Source organism: Neltuma alba, unplaced genomic scaffold (genome assembly GCF_004799145.2).
Source record: "Neltuma alba isolate B1F8T4 unplaced genomic scaffold, ASM479914v2 tig00001272_pilon, whole genome shotgun sequence".
In the NCBI taxonomy this organism is placed as follows: Eukaryota; Viridiplantae; Streptophyta; class Magnoliopsida; order Fabales; family Fabaceae; genus Neltuma; species Neltuma alba.
In genome coordinates this window covers 12,242-31,423 of record NW_021632402.1, presented here as the reverse complement: position 1 = coordinate 31,423, position 19,182 = coordinate 12,242, and the positions used below count along the sequence as shown (strand labels likewise).

General features: G+C 36.4%; 1 protein-coding gene across 1 annotated transcript; it reads right to left on the bottom strand.

Annotated features, from left to right (window-relative positions):
• Positions 1 to 5,330: 5,330 nt before the first annotated feature.
• Positions 5,331 to 18,966, bottom strand: LOC114754616 (cell division control protein 2 homolog). The gene is made up of 9 exons (XM_028943414.1): positions 18,853 to 18,966; positions 18,725 to 18,762; positions 18,440 to 18,624; positions 12,169 to 12,289; positions 9,593 to 9,766; positions 8,183 to 8,346; positions 6,634 to 6,721; positions 6,479 to 6,532; positions 5,331 to 5,692 (listed from the first exon to the last, which is right to left on the bottom strand). The coding sequence occupies exons 2-9, from the start codon at positions 18,731 to 18,733 to the stop codon at positions 5,603 to 5,605; spliced, it is 885 nt and encodes a 294-aa protein (XP_028799247.1). The 5' UTR covers positions 18,734 to 18,762; positions 18,853 to 18,966; the 3' UTR covers positions 5,331 to 5,602.
• Between the last annotated feature and the right edge of the window lie 216 nt (positions 18,967 to 19,182).

Genomic DNA, 19,182 nt, shown 5'->3' with positions numbered 1-19,182 from the left:
AAAATGACATATAGTGAAGGAAAACAAAAACAAGCATCACTTGAAATGTCTCAAAAATCTCCAAAAATTTAATGAAAAGTATTCAAAGATTTTTGAACGTGTGAGAAATGTTTACTTTGAAAAAGTTATTACAATTTAAATTTCCCCACAAAACGTCAATACATAGATGGGTATAGCCTTTGTACGTCCTTCTTACCTAACAAGAGAAAAAGGGAGGGGGTGTACGACGATGATACAAGTAAGGTGAGGGAGAGAGAAAAAGAAAAAGAAAGAGAAGGAAGGAAAGAATTTGAGAAAATTGCAAATAAAGACCCTCAATATATAAAATAGTAATTGGAGACTTTGAATTTGAAAAATAGCTTTCGAGAACCCAATCCCAAATTGTAAATATAAAATGATGGTGGAATGTACAAAATGCCCTTATGTTTTTTCTCTTTCTTCCTCTCCAGATATTCTTTCCTTTCCTTCTTCTTTTTCTCTCTCTCTCTCTCTCTTCGTCTTTCTCTATCCTCTGGTTCTATTATAATTATTTAACACACCATATGTGCTCCGAGCTTGTGATTGGAAACAAGTATAATGATTGCAAGATTGGGGCTGACCTTCGATGGATGCCACTAGGTTGGGAAGAATGATATGAGGTTGGGGCATCCTCAATCTATGACCATGAAGACAATGATGAGCAATACTTTTTTAGCAACCATGGGTAAAGAATTAAAGAGGAGGAGCTCCGCGACCACCGTAAAGATGGTGTTTTTTTTTTGGCTAAACTATTTGGTTTTTCGTTTTATTGATTTTAGTTTTGCTTCTTCCCCCCTCACATTACAGGATCTCTTCTTTTTTTTTTTCTCATTTTGATTTTTGTCAATTTGAGTTGGTAGATACTAACGAAATAAGAAAAAAGATTAGTCTTGATGTCATTTTGATTCTCATTATAACTTTGTGCCCACCATGTGGATGCTTCGATTAAACATCAATCTTCACAACATATATACATGTTGTATGTTTTTGACACCGTCAGGTTTGGAAGCTTTTCGATTTTAATTTGTCATCTTCTTTCATTGGTTAGGCGAGGATATGAAAATAATAACTCTAGTAAGTGAGATAATAAGTATGTATATGAAAATTACAATTCTAGTAAGTGAAAGTACAAGTTTAGCTATAAAAATTACAAATTTAGAGAGTCGAATAGTAAGTCTGAATGTAAAAATTATAAAGGTTGTATATGAAATAACAACTTTGGATATGAAAATTATAAGTGTTATAAAATAACAAGTCTGCATATGGAAATTACAAGTACAGTATATTAAATAACAAGTCTGGATATGAAAATTACAAATGTAGTATATTAAATAACAAGTTTGCATATGAAAATTATAAGTCTAATAAGTGAAATAACAAGTATGAATATGAAAATTATAAGTGCAATATATCAAATAACAAGTCTACATGTAAAAATTACAAGTCTAGTAAGTGAAATAACAAGTTGGAATATGAAAATTATAGGTCTAGTAAGTGAAATAACATATTTAGATATGAAAATCACAAGTTTATTTAATACAGTAACAAGTCTAATAAGGCGAATAACAACTTTTGATAAATAATTCATACAAATTTAAGAATCTGTGTTAAATTGACAATTTCCACAATTTCTTGACGAATGACAAGTTTAGTAAGTCAAATGACAACTTCTAATAAGCAATTCATAGGAATTTAAGATTTCGTGTTAAAATAGCAATTTGCACAATTCCTTAATGAATGACAAGTTTAGTAAGGCAAATAACAACTTCTAATAAGTAATTTATACAAATTTAATTTTCTCTTCTCAAATAACAATTTTCAAATTTGTTTAGCAGATGACAAGTTCTGATAAGCAATTCATGACAAGTTTGGTTAGGCGAATGACAATTTTAGTAACGCAAATGACAACTTCTGATAAGCATTTCATACAAATTTAATTTTCTTTGTTCAAATGATAGAATTTCCAAAAGAATTTTAGAAAATTACAAATTTAGTAAAACAAATGATAGAATTTCTATGTTTTTGTCACTATATTTCTGCCACCACATTTCTAATTAAGTGGATAACATTAAACAATTCTAAATTGTTACAATATAGAACAAATTAACAAAGCTAGATTAAGAATATTATTGATATCTATTTTATTTGCGGAAGACCAAATAGAGAAATAGCCATCTGTTAGGAACAAACTTAAGAATTAGCTTGCCGATGAAGGACCAAGTTATGAGAGACTAAATACTCCATAGAATTTCACTTCAAAAATCCACTTTGGATCAGACTACAATGCCAAAACAAAATGCCATAACCTATTTTAATCATTATACTGTACAAGGCATTCGTAAACTGCCAACATTAATAGGCTAGCTTAAGTAAACCCAACAAGAAACTGTAGAGACTTAATGTGATTTTTCAAATAGACAGCAACCCCCTCATGTGTAATGGAATTCAAGTATGAATATTCGCTAGGCATCATCATTGTTAAAGTTTATAGGGAGATATTGAAGATATCATCGTTTCAGTTAGTAACAAAACAGTTTTGATTGAAAGAGAATCGATTCTCAACTCAAAAGCATCTCTGAATTCCAAAACTCCATCACACCAATTACAAGGAATGAAAAGCAATAGCAGCAGCGGACAAAAAACAGGGGAAACTAGCAAGAGGAAGCGATATCATCCAAATTTCAATACATACCAGTGGTGACAAAGAAGATTGAATTATGCAAAAAAATTTCCAAATCGGATGATATGTCGCAGCTATGATAAATCTGGATAGAACTTTCAAATAATTACTGAATCTAGGAAGTGTCGAAGAGTATTCTCGAGCATCCACAGCAAGCAATGAAGAGAATAAGGCTATGCTTTGAAAGTGAAGAAGAAGAAAAACGGGGTTACGGTGGTGCAGCTGATATTTGCTTCGAGTAATGACCCTCGAGAGGGAAAGAGGTGGCGACGACAATACCCATGAGCGAAGTTTCTTCTCATCGCATCCATGGCAGCCACTAGGGGCTTTGGCAAGGAGATGAGTCAAGGAACCAGAAATCCAAGGAAGATGGAGACAAGACAAGGAGAGAAAATCAAACCCAGAACAATTAGTTGTCATCCTTACCGTAGCTCATTCACTCATGGTCGCCTTCCTTCATTCTTGCTGCCGTTTACATAAGAAAGGAAAGAGGGAGACGAGAATAAGAGTGAAGAAAGATGATGTCGGGGGATAAAGGATTGCGGAAAAGTAGAAGGCCAATTTCGTCATTTAACCAACATTTCATAATTTCTATTTGGGACCGGGTCCTCTAAAGCTATTATCCAAATTTAGAGTATCTAATCGCTATTTTATATATTAGGGGGTCTTTATTTGTAATTTTCCCGAAAAATTTTGCAAAAAATAAAAATAAAAATAACAAGAGAAAATACCGATCAGAATAGGAATACCCTTTTAGTTCTAAAAAAAATTATAGATTAGAATCGAAATAAATATATCATCAAAGCATCTTTTACAATACTATAAAGTTTGTTAAGAGCGAATTAACCTACATAAATATATATCAAACAAGTAATGTATGTGGATATATGTGTATATATATTTGAGAAAACGCGACTGGATATCAAAGCATTCAAAACTCTTTATCAAAGGATGGGGAAGTTACGTGATGAGCAATGTCTCCGACCACAAGTGCTTTAATTTTTCCCCCAAATATATTCACAACATTAACAATATAAATAAATAAATATATATATATATATATATATATTAATTGGTGTAATTACTCGATGGGTGTGGCTAAAGCCAAAAAGATGCATGTACATGATTGACTGACACAACCAAAGGTTGCAGAATTAATAAAGGAGGAGATGAAAGAAGGCCAAACAAAAAGAAGGGGGGAAAAAGCTTTAGAATTAGGTTGTTAAAATGAATTATTTATATCCTTTTTTTAGAAAATAAAAAAAATCTACATGAATCTATTTTGAAAGCTTTTCTTCTTCTTCTTTTTTCCCCAAATAGTAAAACCTGATAAGATCGAGACAATATCTAAACAACTCTACAGACTATTCTCAATCTTTAATTATTTACTAATTATTATTCTACTTAACGTCTTAATTTCTCCAATATCCAAATAGTTATTATTTACCCACCCTAATATTACTTAATCATCCTAAATAATCAGTATAGACATTAAATACACACATATGTCTCTTTATATAGGATAATTTTATTTAGATATTTCATTTGATATTTATTTACTTTTAACACACTGTAATGCCTAAAATAAATTATAAAACATATAATTATTTGTTCAATCATACTATATTCTTTATATATATTTTGAGGTGACAACTAATTTTGTTTAGTCCTTAAAAGATGGGATGTTACATTAATCATATGAAAATCAAGCTTCAAAAGTTGAAGCAAAATGTATACAAAATCTACAAGGTAGCACACATCATCAACTAGGAACTCTGGAGGAAGAGTAACAAAGAAACTTAAAGAGGAGGGAGAAGAATGGAAGGATGAAGGAGCTGAAGAAAGGCATATTTGAGAATGGAGGGAAAATGAACGTTGGTTGCATGCTTTATATACAAAAAGATGGACTGCTTTTAGATAGGCTGATCTGAATAGTCATTCACAATTATAAGCTTAGCCTGATTTGGTCTAATCCACGTGGTTTAGTTTGTAATCGTTCCCCCTTACATGGGCAATTCATAGTCCCACTAATCATGTAAGTCATCAAACCTAACATTCTCCCCATTTCGTATGATAGTAAATCACTTAAAAAAAAAAAATGTTTAAGGATAAAAGCAAAAGAATAAGGCACTATTAATAGATATTTGTACACAATAATTATTCGGGAAAACAAAAAGGAGCCTAGAAATATAAAATCCCAGAATGATACACTGAAATTGCAAGATTCCAATGAGTATGAGATCCTCTTGGTCAAAAAAAAAAATGAGTATGAGATCCCAAAATAGGATTTGAAATTTCAAAAAAAAAAAGTGAAAAAATGTTCCTTTTTTTTTTATAAAAAAAAAAAAAGTCCACACCCCCTCGCTAGCGAGAGGAATTTTCTATGGGACAATGGTAGAATTTACATTACGCTTTGGTCCTCTATCATATGATGAATTTGATAATTTTTTTATTTCAGATGTGCCAAGATAAAAAATTGCATGGCTTTAGAACATAGTTTAAAATTGCTTGTTTTTTATAGATTATATATTTTCAAGGGAGTAGAGCGCCCAAAACTATACTTAAGCTGAAATGATTGATATCGCCAAAATATTAATGGAAAAAAACAAGGTGAAGCGGATGTGTAGTGACAAGGTACGAAAGCCCTAAAGTAAGATTTAAATGTACCAGGGGGTCAGGTAGTCCTATCACACTCAAGCAAACTACAAATTTGCCACCAATATGTAATATCTAGACGAGGTAGGCAATGTGATGATAGAGTTGAATGTAAAATAAATATAAGAACAATATGAACTATAAATAAGTTCAATCATAATAATATTGGGGAAAGCAAAGCACAATCAAAACCCAAACAATCTACATATTATGTTTCTATAGACATCATTTGCCAAGAAGAACAAGGGATCAGGGCACAAACTTAATGTCTTTGAAGTACTCATGCTCAAGAGCGTTCCTGGCTGTAATTCTTCTGCTGGGATCCAAGCAAAGCATACTCTGGAATAATAATATTTCGCGCACTTAAATTTGGGTAGACAAGGTTCCATGGGTATAGTTTAGATGATTAACGTGACAAATATACGTTAATATCTGATTTAAATAAAAACTATGGAAAATATGAATGAAGAAGAGTATAAAATAAGGTAGCTTGCCGGATGACAAAATGAAATTTTGCTAGTCGCATACGTATCTGATAAATAACGGGGAGCAACGCAAATCCATTTTAAATAAGTCAAATCACCGCCAGGGAACTAATACTAGGGGAAAAACTGACATGCATTAATGAGAAACACACCTCCCCCCCCGGGGGGCCCCAAAAAAAAAAAAAAAAAAAAAACCCAAGACCGGAAAAATATCCTTTGGGTTCAGTAATTAGTCCACTCAAATTATGCCAGCCACCACCAAGGTTAATTGGAAGAAACACATTGCATACTAATGAACTAGCATTTTGTTTACTTCCTGGCCAGCAGCAGATGAACTGCATTGTAAATAGCAACAAGGAATTGTTTGTCCCACACTCAGCTGACATTAACCTTTCAGGAGAGCCTCACCCCAAGAGCTAGCTCTTGGGAATATGGATCTCCTTTTTCTCGGTTATTTTCTTCCCCTCAGTGTGAGTACGGTTCCAATTAAGGTTAGTGTAAGCTGTCTCTCCAAGTTTCATATCAGCAGAAGTCTTCCAATCTCCATCAAGAAAGCGATTTAACCATTCAATCATGACATTACAAAATATTTGGTTTCATTTTCATTCCCATTATTACTATATCTGAAAGATGCACTTACAGAAAGAAGATCGATGCCAGTTGGCTCAAGATTAGGAACCACAGTTGCCAGGTCCTGCAAAGTAGAAATAAAAATCCATACTGCACGTTAACACTGAATACATTAAGAAGAACTCATGTTCAAGGAACTTAAAAACAGCAGCAACACGTAAGAACCTTTGGCGGCCACTTTGGGAAGGCTGATTTAAAATCAGGCAAAGAGGTCACCCCAGGCCACGTATCCTCATTTGGCGTACCCATGATCCTTCATATGAGCAATAATATGTCGAATTAGAATCACATCTAAACTTTGTATAATATGCACATTTGTGCAAAAAATTTTCCCCAAATACTTTCCCGTTCTTCAATACTTCAAAAATATTGGTTTTATATGTAAGTAAATATTATCATATTACTAAAGTCACAAATCTCAACCTCCACTTTCCTCTTCTCTAGTCAGGCAATATAAGAGGGCGACTGAAATGGCTAATAGAAATCCTTGATTGCCACCCTTTTATGTTATACAAGTTACAGCAATGAATAAGCACTTAATTCATATGGGAATACAGGAATATAAATTTCAAATCCAGATCAAAGTAACCATTTAAGAAATTCTTATGATTCTGCTTCATCGTAGCATGCATATGAAACATAAATCATTAAAATCAAATTACTTAGCCGTAGTCCAGGCTCCCGGTAAGAAAAAGAATAAACATAATCATGAACGTACAGAAACAAATAGGGACAATAATTTCCACTCCAGCAATCACTGCAGAAGCAAACATGACATGACACAACTTCGAACTAACATTTTTTCCTAATTCTTTTATTCATTTTTGGCTAACCTAGGTCTCCTATGCTTTGGCCCAAGATGACAGCCATCGCCAGAAAGACCTGATACCTGAGATGACCTCAGCCTAGGCAGCAGCCCCAAAATAATCACTCAAGTTTTCAAATGTGGGATGTCTAATTCTCAAGGGACGTGTTTATGAACAACTCAGCTCAACTCAAAACTCTCAAGGCTCTAGCAATAACTGATGACCACTAAGGACCTATTAAATGCAAGTCGCAAGTTACTATTTGACATTTGTACTAAGAACAATAAGGCTCATACTACAAGGTGAACCACAACCTATGCATAGGACGTCTAACCAGACAGCCTCAGGATCATTGGCAAAGAACACTATGAAACTGCACAAAGAGTTAAACAAACTTTACAGAATAAGACCAAATGAAACTTCAGAAGAATTTCAGTGCCGTACAATTCAAAGGTTTCCATATTTTCAACCCATGAAGTATTTCACTGGTTAGACCTTTTAATAATGATGAAACGAATAGTAATTATAAAGATAATTATAAATGCATCTGCAGGATAAAAAGAACAAGATGGGATAACAATGCATACTTTAAAGCACTACCAATTATTCTTCATCCCTCAAGGAAAAATAGAGAAAAAATATCCTGTTAGTTCCATTAGCAGAGTTTCCAATTAAGTCTCACATCTATCGGGAGTCAATGTTTGCATTTAGCCAGGTCGTAAGGGAGATTCTAAGGTTGAGAGAATATTATTACGCTAAGATTATTTGAGATCATCAAATAACAGGGAAATTCCTCTATAAGCACACTCTTCAAGGTTTGCAGAATACTAATTATAATTAGCAAGGGACAAGTATGGATACTGAAGGTCATTCAAAGTTAGAAGACATCATTTACCAAAGCCAATTACCTGAATATCTTGAACAACTCATCAATCTCAGAGTCTCCAGGAAATAGTGGCCGCTGGTTCAACATCTCCGCAAATATACAGCCCACTGACCATACATCAACTGGGGTAGAATACTGGCGAGATCCAAGCAATATTTCTGGTGCTCTGTACCATAGCGTCACCACCTACAGGCAGCGACCAATGAGAACTATACATGCAGAAATCATGAATAAATGAAAAGTAACCACAAAGTGAATTTACATGACTTCCAGCCACAAGACTTTACAATGTAAATTAATCTCTTCTTTCCTTAAGAAACTTCATTACATAGACCTCTATTCTATCATAAAAAGATGCACTGATCTCGAAAATTCTAAAACCACCCATTAGATGGAAATACCCTCAAAGATAAGATTGTCTTCTTCCGTTGAAAACATTACATAAGAATACTTAAACTAGTCAACTATATATTATAATATATTATTTTATCTCAAATATTATTTTTTTAAATGTAAAAAATATTTTGTTGATACTTGTTTGATTTTTGGTTTTTATTCATTTTATAGACAGATTATGATTTTCTTTTAAAAAAAAAAAATCAGTGAACTCATAATTTGTTAAATTTTGGGTAGTTATTTTAACCATTTGGACGTATTTTGGACATAATGGACTTGATTTTAGCTTATCTTTTGATTTCAAGGAATGAGAGAGTATCTACAAATGCGAGAATTGCACATGGAACTTTGTTTCTCTTTGAATTTTAGTCTCACCCATCCCCTTCCTCCCTGAGATTCTTAGCCCAACCCAGCTCCAATGTGAGGAATCTCTACAACCAAACTTCAAAACACAGCCACCTTCGTTTAATTTAAAGTTTGATCACCCAGTCCCCGTTCAATAACTCTGCAACAAGCCAATTAAGGCCCCTACAATCTGCTTCTAATTCAACCTTTCAACAATTTTCCCTTCCCATTATTTTACAACAAGCTGTACACGTATTAGCAAGTCTGATAGCCATTCTTGCAAAGTTATTTCTGATGATATTCTCATTATGTGTTCTGGAGCTGCAAGACAGATAATCAGCTCCATTTCTTTTTCCATTGCAGAGTGACAGCATGAACAATGTTTTCTTGGGAATTTTTTATTCATCTCTTTAAGTCACTTTTCAACAGTGCACTTTATAGGTTTTGGCAAGATAAAAGTCACTTTTCCCCCTGGATGCCTGATATAAGATTTGACTTTTCTTATCTCTTAAACGAATTGTTTCTCTGACAAAAAATTCTTGAGGAAGGTAATGAATCTGAGAAACGGATAACATACTTAAAATGGGGTGCACATTATACTCATTCCCTCATCAGAGTGCCTTTCTTTCTTTTTTTTTTTTTTTTTTTGACCAAAATCAGAGTGCCTAGATAAGGTAGGACATAGTCAAACCTCATGTGTAAATGTTCTGACAGGAATACCAAATGCCCTGGCCAATCCAAAATCTGCAAGCTTTAGTGAATTACTGCGGCGATCTATCAACAAATTCTGTGGTTTCAAGTCTCGATGAAGAACTCTATGCGAATGACAATAAGCAATGCCACAGAGAATTTGATAAAGAAACATCTGCAAAATAAATGATTAAACCAATCAAATTTCAATTGAATTGGTCCTTTGGCCAAGATTAGCAATTGTCTTTGAATTCACTATCAATGCTTCAAAATCATGGTTAAGCCAACAAAGCAGCCGACACAATTATACTATTTGGAGCCAGAAGCAATGTAAAACTTCACAAAATCAACTAAACCATTGATTAGGGATCAAGAGCTAGGAAGGGAACCCAGAAAGCATTTAAATATTGATAGCTATAGGGATTATGGTCTCTTCAATGCCAAGAAGCTAGGACTTTCAAGCCGAACTAGTTTAGTGATGAGTGAAACTCTTTTCTAGTCAATTCCATGAGATTATATCTGAAAAACTTGCTGAGTTGAAGATTACAGCAATTGTCTGGATAGCAGAATTTAATGGCTCAGTTAAAACACTCACTGCAGCACTTCATGCCTTCCTTCACGCATTGATTCTGAAAATAGAGCTTAGCTAGCCCCAAACCCAAGAGGAAACAATAATGGATGACCAAAAAGCCTTGAGACAATAAACTCCTATATTGTAGATAAAGCAAAATAGATCATGTTCAGGCATCTTTAACCCTTCATAACTCTAAAATTTATACAATCTCTTGTAGAATAATTGATAGGCTTTCCCATGCAGACTCTGAAATTTGAAAAAGATATGAATGATCTGTTAAGTTACTCAGCGTGCTTAATGACATTCCAATTGTCTAAGTGAAGGACTGGTGGTGTTTGATTATTTTGAACAAAAACAGATTGTGAGAGAAGCAGCTTCCGCATGCAGAACTCTCTCCCTCTCCCTCCCTCTCTCCCTCCCTCTATCTCACACACACACTCAGTAGGAGTCTCAAATTATTCGGAATAACTTGACTAAAGAAAGATATTAACTACAAGATAAGCTACAAATTAACATTGAGTTACAACACTGAATATGTTAATTCTAATCTTCTTGATAATCATAAAACCCTCATCTTTTAGGATTTTACTTGGATAGACTTATGAACTCTACCCTCAAGCTTAAGATTATACAAGCTGCAGCTTATTCCAACTATCACTAAACTTAATTTACGTGTGTAAACATATCTAGATTCCAGACTAGGAACTTAAATACTGCACTCGTATTTGAAAACGACAATATATCTGCACTAGAACAGGTACATGAAGCATTAAGAATGAAAATGTACCCAGATGGGAACACCTAGACACTATACAGCAACTTAAAAGTAGCTAGTACTTCATCTGACAATGTCCTCAGTAGATTAGCCACAGCTCCAGAATTATGGACACTCATTTTGCATGATTAAGCTCCTCAACTTTCTCCTAGCCGCTCCTCTCAGCCACGTCATCTAATCTCAATGGCACAGCTCCCAAAAAAATTTGATCTGCTTCACTTGAGTAGTCCTCTCAGCTAAACTTTGTTTATCGGGTTTCTCATTGATGCGCCCAGTACCATACAATTCCAGTACTTAAGTATAAAACTCACTACGTTGTTTTTATATTGTCAAACAATGATCACTTGTGTCACTTCAATCAGCAATTCATAGTCAAAACAACAACCATATAGCTCAATCAAAAAATGATGAGCTTAACCAATTAACACATTTAGATATTAGGCACAACTAGCACTTATGCTCCCTGAGCAAAAAGTTTTTGGATGAAAGCAATAGTAGAGCTTGCTCAAAGAATTAGTCGAAGCTCCAAATCCAACATAAAATCCAAGATAATAAAGATACTTAGGGCTTTCTCAGGTGTAAGAATGGGAAAGAAAGTCGGTAATGATTAAAGTTCAAACCCTCCTAATGTAATTATAAAAACGAAAATAAGATATTACAGGTACAGTCTTCTCTCAAAGCAAGCTTAACTATCATGTATGTTTTCAGATAAGAACAGAAAAAATATGGCTTGCATACACACAATGCATACCTCTTCGAGTGATGAGTGATGAGTGATGAGTGATGAGTGATGAGTGATGAGTGATGACTCCATACAATCATACGAACCTAGTTCTATATTTGATTATGAATCTCTAATCCTTTAGGACTTCCACTTAAGTACGTCTCTGATCAGATATCAACAAATTACCAGAAATTTTATTTCAAATGTCAAAAAACCTTTACATGACATAATATCAATCAGGTAATTTATATTTAACTAAGTCATTCATCACAAGACTAGTGAAGCAAGAATTAATGAGGAGGGACCTGCATTCATCCCTTTTTGACATATACAAAGTAAAGTGAAAGGAATTGAAAGCTATAACATTGCAGGCTGATTAAATTTCCTTGATAAAGCATTATATATTATTTTCATTTTTTGAGCGAGATACAAACCTATAATTAAGGCAGTCACATATTTAGTTATCCAAAGCTAAAACACCAAACAGAGAAATTATTTACACACTTTTATTTGTCGATGATCTTTTGCAAAATCAGGAGATGAATCCATGTGCTTCTTCAGATCCAGGTCCAGGTACTCAAAAACCAGGTACAAACGCTTCTCACTGTGTACTACATCCTGTAACCTGTCATACACATAGCCATCAAGCATACACCATGAGGATATGGCCGAAATGAAAGAAGAACAATGGGACAACAGCTTAGTGAATAAACAAATTTAAGAGGAAATTTTATATGGACAAATTGAACCACCCCCATCTTATTTTTTATAGCACAGCATAACAGCCTACAAGTATGTCTTCCATAGAGCCTATAAAACTACCCAGATAGAATTTATATTGTTTAAAGGGGATGATCATAGTGGGGCTTATGAAACCATTTGACAAAAACACCAATAATAGTATAGACTCAACCATTCAAAAGAGGGAAAAAAAAAACAAAAAAAAAAGGGAAAACCTACAACAACAACAACAAGAAGATATGTAGTGATTAAGTAAAAAATGAAGTCTCATGCCATATTAGAGAGTCAGATTAGCATTGTGTTTATTTTGCTGAATATTTCATGCTCATGTCTTATTCCATATGATTGGGTTACAATATATAGAGTCCGGATGAGAAATAATATCCGGTTACAATCAATCAGTCATAAATTACATATATTGCAATACCTCAATAAATCAGGAAATATATATTCTAGCTAATATCATGGGCAATTAATGGAGAGAATCAAGGGAGATAATCAGGGGCTTTCTAACACTCCCCCTCAAGCTGGAGAGTAAATGTCAACCATTCCCAACTTGCTTCGAAACCCTTCAAACTTGACTCTGGCTAAAGGTTTGGTCATGACGTCAGCAATCTGATCAGTTGAGCGCACATAGCTCAGGTTAATTGTGCCATCTTCAACCTTTTCTTTGATGATCAACCTTTTCTTTGATGAAGTGCCAATCAATGTCAACATGCTTTGTTCGGTCATGATACACAGGATTCTTGGTCATTTCAATGCTGGCTTGGTTGTCACACCAGAGGTTCATAGGTCCTTCATAGGAAATTCTCAATTCCTTCAAAAGTCTGATCACCCACATTCCTTCACATACCCCCAAGGCTACAACTCTTAGCTCAGCTTCAGCACTACTCCTTGAGACTACTGTCTGTTTCTTGCTTTGCCAAGTGACTAGGTTTCCCCAAACATAAGTGCAGTATCCTGTGACAGATCTTCTGTTATCCACAGCTCTCCCATGATCTGCATCAGTGTAGACCTCTTTGTTCCTTGTACTCCCCTTTTTAAAGAATATTCCTCTTCCAGGATTGAGTTTGAGGTAGGTCAGGATTCTGTATACTGCTTCCATATGTTCTTCCTGGGGTTGATGCATAAATTGGCTTACTACTCCAACAGCATAGCTAATGTCAGGCCTTGTATGAGTCAAGTAGATCAGTTTACCTACAAGTCTTCTGTACCTTTCTGAGTTGACTGGTACCCCGTCTGGTTTCACTTCCAGATTACATGATTCTTCCATAGGCGTCTCACTAGGTTTAGCCCCAAGTATTCCTGTTTCGTGGAGCAAATCAAGTGTGTACTTTCGTTGAGACACACTTATACCCTTTTTGGATCTAGCAACCTCCATTCCAAGAAAGTACTTCATTTGTCCTAGGTCCTTCACTTGGAATTCCCTAGTTAGAGCTTTCTTGAGTTGGGAGATAGAAACTTCATCACTGCTAGTTATGACTATATCATCCACATACACAATTAGGATCGTTACCTTTCCATTACTATGTTTAACGAAGAGAGTGTAATCAGCTTGTCCTTGGATGTAGCCAAACCTTTTGATTACCTTGGCAAACCTGTCGAACCACGCTTGTGGAGACTGTTTCAGGCCATATAGTGATTTCTTCAGTTTGCAAACTGAGTTGGGTGGAGCTATTACTCCATCTGGGATTTCCATGTACACTTCCTCCTCCAAATCTCCATTTAGGAAAGCATTCTTCACATCTAGTTGATGTAGAGACCAGTCAAGGTTAGCAGCTAGAGACAGGAGTACCTGGATGGTGTTGAACTTTGCCACAAGAGCAAATGTTTCTTGATAATCAATCCCCTAAGTCTGGGTGTACCCTTTTGCAACTAATCTTCCTTTGTACTTGTTGATACTTCCATCAGGATTGAATTTAGGGGTGAAGATCCACCTGCAACCCACTGCTTTCTTGCCCTTAGGAAGTGTGATAATATCCCACGTGTTATTTTCCTTTAAGGCTCTCAACTCCTCATATGCGGCACGTTTCCAATTAAGATCTTTCATAGCCTGTTGAAATGTTTCTGGAATCTTCACCTGTGAGCTATTCACCATAAAGGTTTGCATTCTAGCAGATAAATTGCCATAGGAGACAAATTTTTGAATAGGATGCTGAGTACATGATCTTACCCCCTTTCTAAGTGCAATGGGCCATCCTAGCTCTTCAGGATCCAACTCTGGATTGGAATCATGTTGCTGCCTTGGAATGGAAGGAACCCTACTGCTACTATCCTGCTCACCTGATTGAGGACTTGAACGCTCTGTCACTCCTGCATCAATTTCAGCATTCGTTTCCATTGGGTGAGTCGAGTAAGGAGTGTTTGTGGGGTTTTGGTGCTCTAGTGGAGGTGTAGGACTAGGGGTTTTTGGTTCCGGTTCAGGGACAGTGATTTCTTCTTGTGGTATGGCAGGTTCAAGAGGGGTGGTAAGGTGTGTTGGGATTGGTCATAGGTTCAGGTGTAATTAGCCATTCTACTCCATAGTGCTCCCCCTGAATGGGTAATTTGGGATAATAAGCATCATCCTCATAAAAAACTGTGTCTTTGGAGATTATGAGTTTTCTGGTAGTGGGACAATAACACTTATACCCCTTTTTGGTGGAGGAATACCCGAGGAAAATACATTTTTCTGCTCTAGCATCAAGTTTGCCCCCATCATGTTTATGAACAAAGACGACACACCCAAAGACCTTTTGAGGGATGGTATTGATGATAGGTGAGGTGGGGTAGGTCTCGAGGAGTTTTTGAATGGGGGTAGTGAAATGGAGAATTTTTAAGGTCATTCGATTGATGAGATAAGCAGCGGTTAGCACAGCATCTCCCCAAAACAGACTTGGAACATTTCTTTCCATCATAATAGCTCGGGTTACTTCTAGAAGATGCCTATTTTTCTGCTCAGCAACTCCATTTTGTTGAGAAGTATAGACACATGAGGTTTGGTGATGGATTCCTTCCTGCTCAAGAAATTCCCTAAAGGCTCCACTCACATACTCTTTAGCATTGTCACTTCTCAGAACTTTGATGGGAGTTTGGAATTGGGTTCTTACAAAAGAGTAAAAGTTTTTGAAAATTTGTAAAGCTTCAGATTTCTCTTTCATAAGGTAAACCCATGTGACCCGGGTGTGATCATCGATGAATGTAATAAACCACTTTGTGCCTGTTCGGGTGTTGATTTTGGCTGGTCCCCAAATGTCAGTATGAATCATTGTAAACGGGGCAGTAGGTTTGTAAGTATGTTTGGGATAAGAGGCGCGAGTTTGTTTGGCAATTTGACACGTTTCACATTGGAAAGGAAAAGAATTTTTATTGAATAAAGTTGGAAACACATACTTCATATAATCAAAGTTGGGGTGGCCTAATCTTTGATGCCACAACATTACATTTTTATTCTGAGAATTAGAGCTAACCATAGCTTTCTTTGCTCCTGCAGTCTTCATATTTTTTCCTTCAAAGTAGTAGAGTCCATCCCATTCTTTAGCAGTCAAAATCTTCCTCCCCGAGGTCGAATCTTGAAAAACACACTTAACATCATCAAAGATTACCCGACATACTTGTCCTTTAGTCAATTTGCTCACAGATATAAGGTTGCAGGTAAGAGCAGGAACAAACAAAACATTATGGATTTCCAGATCATCAGATAGGGCCACAATGCCAACACCCTCAACTTTAGTATATAGTCCAGTTGCTACTTTTACCCTAAGGTTCTCATGACAATATTTGAGGGTTTTGAAGAAGGACTTATTACCAGTCATGTGGTCTGTAGCACCGGAGTCAACAATCCAGGTCTCATCACTAGTTACCATTGCATTAAGGGCTATAATAGAATTACCTGACTGAATCAAGTTCACGTTGGAAACAGATTTTGATTTGTTTTGTTTTTCAAGTATCTTACGAAGCATTTGAAGCTCTTCTCTGGTCAACTGGTCTCCATCATCACCTTTTTCTTCAGAGGAGGTGTGGTGGCTTTTTCTATCTTCCCGTTGTTTCTGCTTCCCTTGGGTTGGTTTCCCATGTAGTTTCCAACATTCGTCTCTGGTGTGGCCTTTCTTGTTACAGTGATTGCACCACTTGTTCCCTTTCTTCTCAGATCCCTCGAATGTTGGGGACCTCCTCGTGACCAATGCTGAGCCATCTACTGGGGTTTGGTTACCCTGAGTGAGGTGTCTCCGGCTTTCTTCAAACTTAACCATACTGAAGACTTCAAATAGGGAGGGAAGCGGTTTTAGACCCATAATTCTGCCTCTTACTTCTTCAAAGACATCATTCAAACCCAATAGGAAGTCATAGGTTCGTCCTTTTTCCACCAGTTGTCTGTAGTAATTAGCATCATCCATGTCCTTCCAAGGATGAACTTCAAAGAGATCCAACTGCTGCCATATCTTTGTTAAAGTGCTGTAATATTGTGTTACTGTTAAGTTTCCTTGCTTCAGATCTTTGAGCTGCCTCCTTAGATCCAATAGGGCTGCAGTGTTGTCTAGTGTGGAGTAAGTCCTCTTAGCAGCGTCCTAGATTTCCTTAGCTGTGCTTGCCAAGAGGTATCCTTCACTGATTTCGAGAGTCATTGAGTTGCACAGCCAAGACATCACCTGATTATTTTCAGCAAACCAGGTGTCAAATTTGGGATCATTATGTGAAGGTTGTTTTGCCTCTCCATTGATATATTTCTCCTTACGCTTCCCACGTAGATACATTAATACACTTTGAGACCATTGGAGATAGTTGCTACCATTAAGTTTGTGAGCCACCACCATAGCTTGATGTTCAGAGGTTAGGGATGGTTCTGGATCAGAGGCTTGAGAGGTGACTAAAGGTGAAGAAGCAGTGCTTTGAGTATTTGAGGATGTACCGGACATAAGGGCCATTGGAATATTACGAACGGACCCAAAAAGGGGTGGGAATTCTGATGGGTTCATTTTCTGGATCTCTGGGAGGCACTATTGGTTTTCCGGCGGCGGCACGAGCAATTCACGCGCAGAGGCAGTGACGGCGCATGGGCTTCACGCGCGGAGCTTGTGACGGCGCGTGGGCTTCACGCGCAGCTCCGTTCGACATCGTCTTCAAAGGATGCGCCGATCTGAGGGCGCCGGTGAGGACTGGAGGGGCGGTGTCGTCCACGGTCTGCTCCTGGCTTCAGATCTGGGACGCCTCACTCTCTCTCTCTCTCTCTCCTTGCGTTCTCTCTCTCTATCTCACGGCAGCAACGCACGAAATTTTCTAGGTTCAGGAGGAACCCTACGCTCTGATACCATGTTTATTTTGCTGAATATTTCATGCTCATGTCTTATTCCATATGATTGGGTTACAATATATAGAGTCCGGATGAGAAAAAATATCCGATTACAATCAATCAGTCATAAATTACATATATTGCAATACCTCAATAAATCAGGAAATATATATTCTAGCTAATATCATGGGCAATTAATGGAGAGAATCAAGGGAGATAATCAGGGGCTTTCTAACACATTTTACACAATAAGGCTCAGCCTTCAAGTATTGGTAATTTGTAGTCATTTGGGCTACAAAATGATGAACTTAGCAAGAACATCCCTTTAACAATCTACTGCAACCCACACAAACAATTTCCCCTCAGTAGGGACTCAAATGATATCTACAAAAATCTTGATGCCGCATCAACTATCAGCATTCACCTTATACAATTTATTATCCATATCTATGTTTATAATGGATGTACAAGCTGAATTCCCAACTGCTGCAGTATTGATTTACGAAAGACACCCTAGAAAGGATTATCATGTACAGGCTCACTTTGAATATTACCAGTTTCATTTCCTTTCTCCAGACAAAGTATTCTTGCTTACAATTCAGTTTCATGATAGCCAACCAACGCATTTATCAAATAATTTATTAAAAAGAACATATTATCAGGCAACAAATGAGTCACATATAAGTTGTAAGCATACTCAAATAAGAACTATCTCAAGGATCAAAGTGAATTACTGAAATTAACCACACAGAAACGCAAGTATACCTAACAATATTCCGATGCTGCATTTCTTTCAAGAGCGAAATCTCTCGAATCGCAGTGCTAGGCACTCCCTCATCTTCCTGCTCCAATCGAATTTTTTTCAATGCTATGGTCTCATTCGTGACGCGGTCCCGAGCCTTGTAGACCACACCGTAGGTGCCCTCACCTATCTTCTCGACTTTCTCGTACTTCAAAATTATTTAAAAAAAAAAAAACAGAGAGATAGAATCGGCAGATATTCGAAGAGGAACTCAAAATTGAACTCAAAGTCCACTACATTATACGAACCTGTTCCATGAAGCGAGCTCAGAGTTTGCAGCGAAGTTCTAAATCAAGAGAGAGAAATGAACAAAGATTAAAAGATAAATTGGTGAAGAAAGTATCATTAAGTACACGTGCAAGAAGTGGCAAGTTACCGGTGCCGGAAAAGGAGGGATTCTGCAGTGAGAGTAACAGTCGATCCACAGCCTCCTTCCCGGCGAGAGACTTGTGTCTTGTCTTGTGGTAGTCAGTTTCTTTCTCGGCTTCAAATCCCCCTCCCAAGCTGGTCTTTTTTGTTGCATAATAAATTATATTATGTTATATTTGGTATATGTCCATTAAGGGAAGAAAAAGTGAAAATTGGGAATAAATCCCTTATTAAAAAATTAATTGGCTAATATCACATCCAGATAATTATCACTTAAAAAGCGAAGAATTTAGGACTAATCAAGGGCCAGATAGTGTAGTAAAAATAGAGAAGGAAC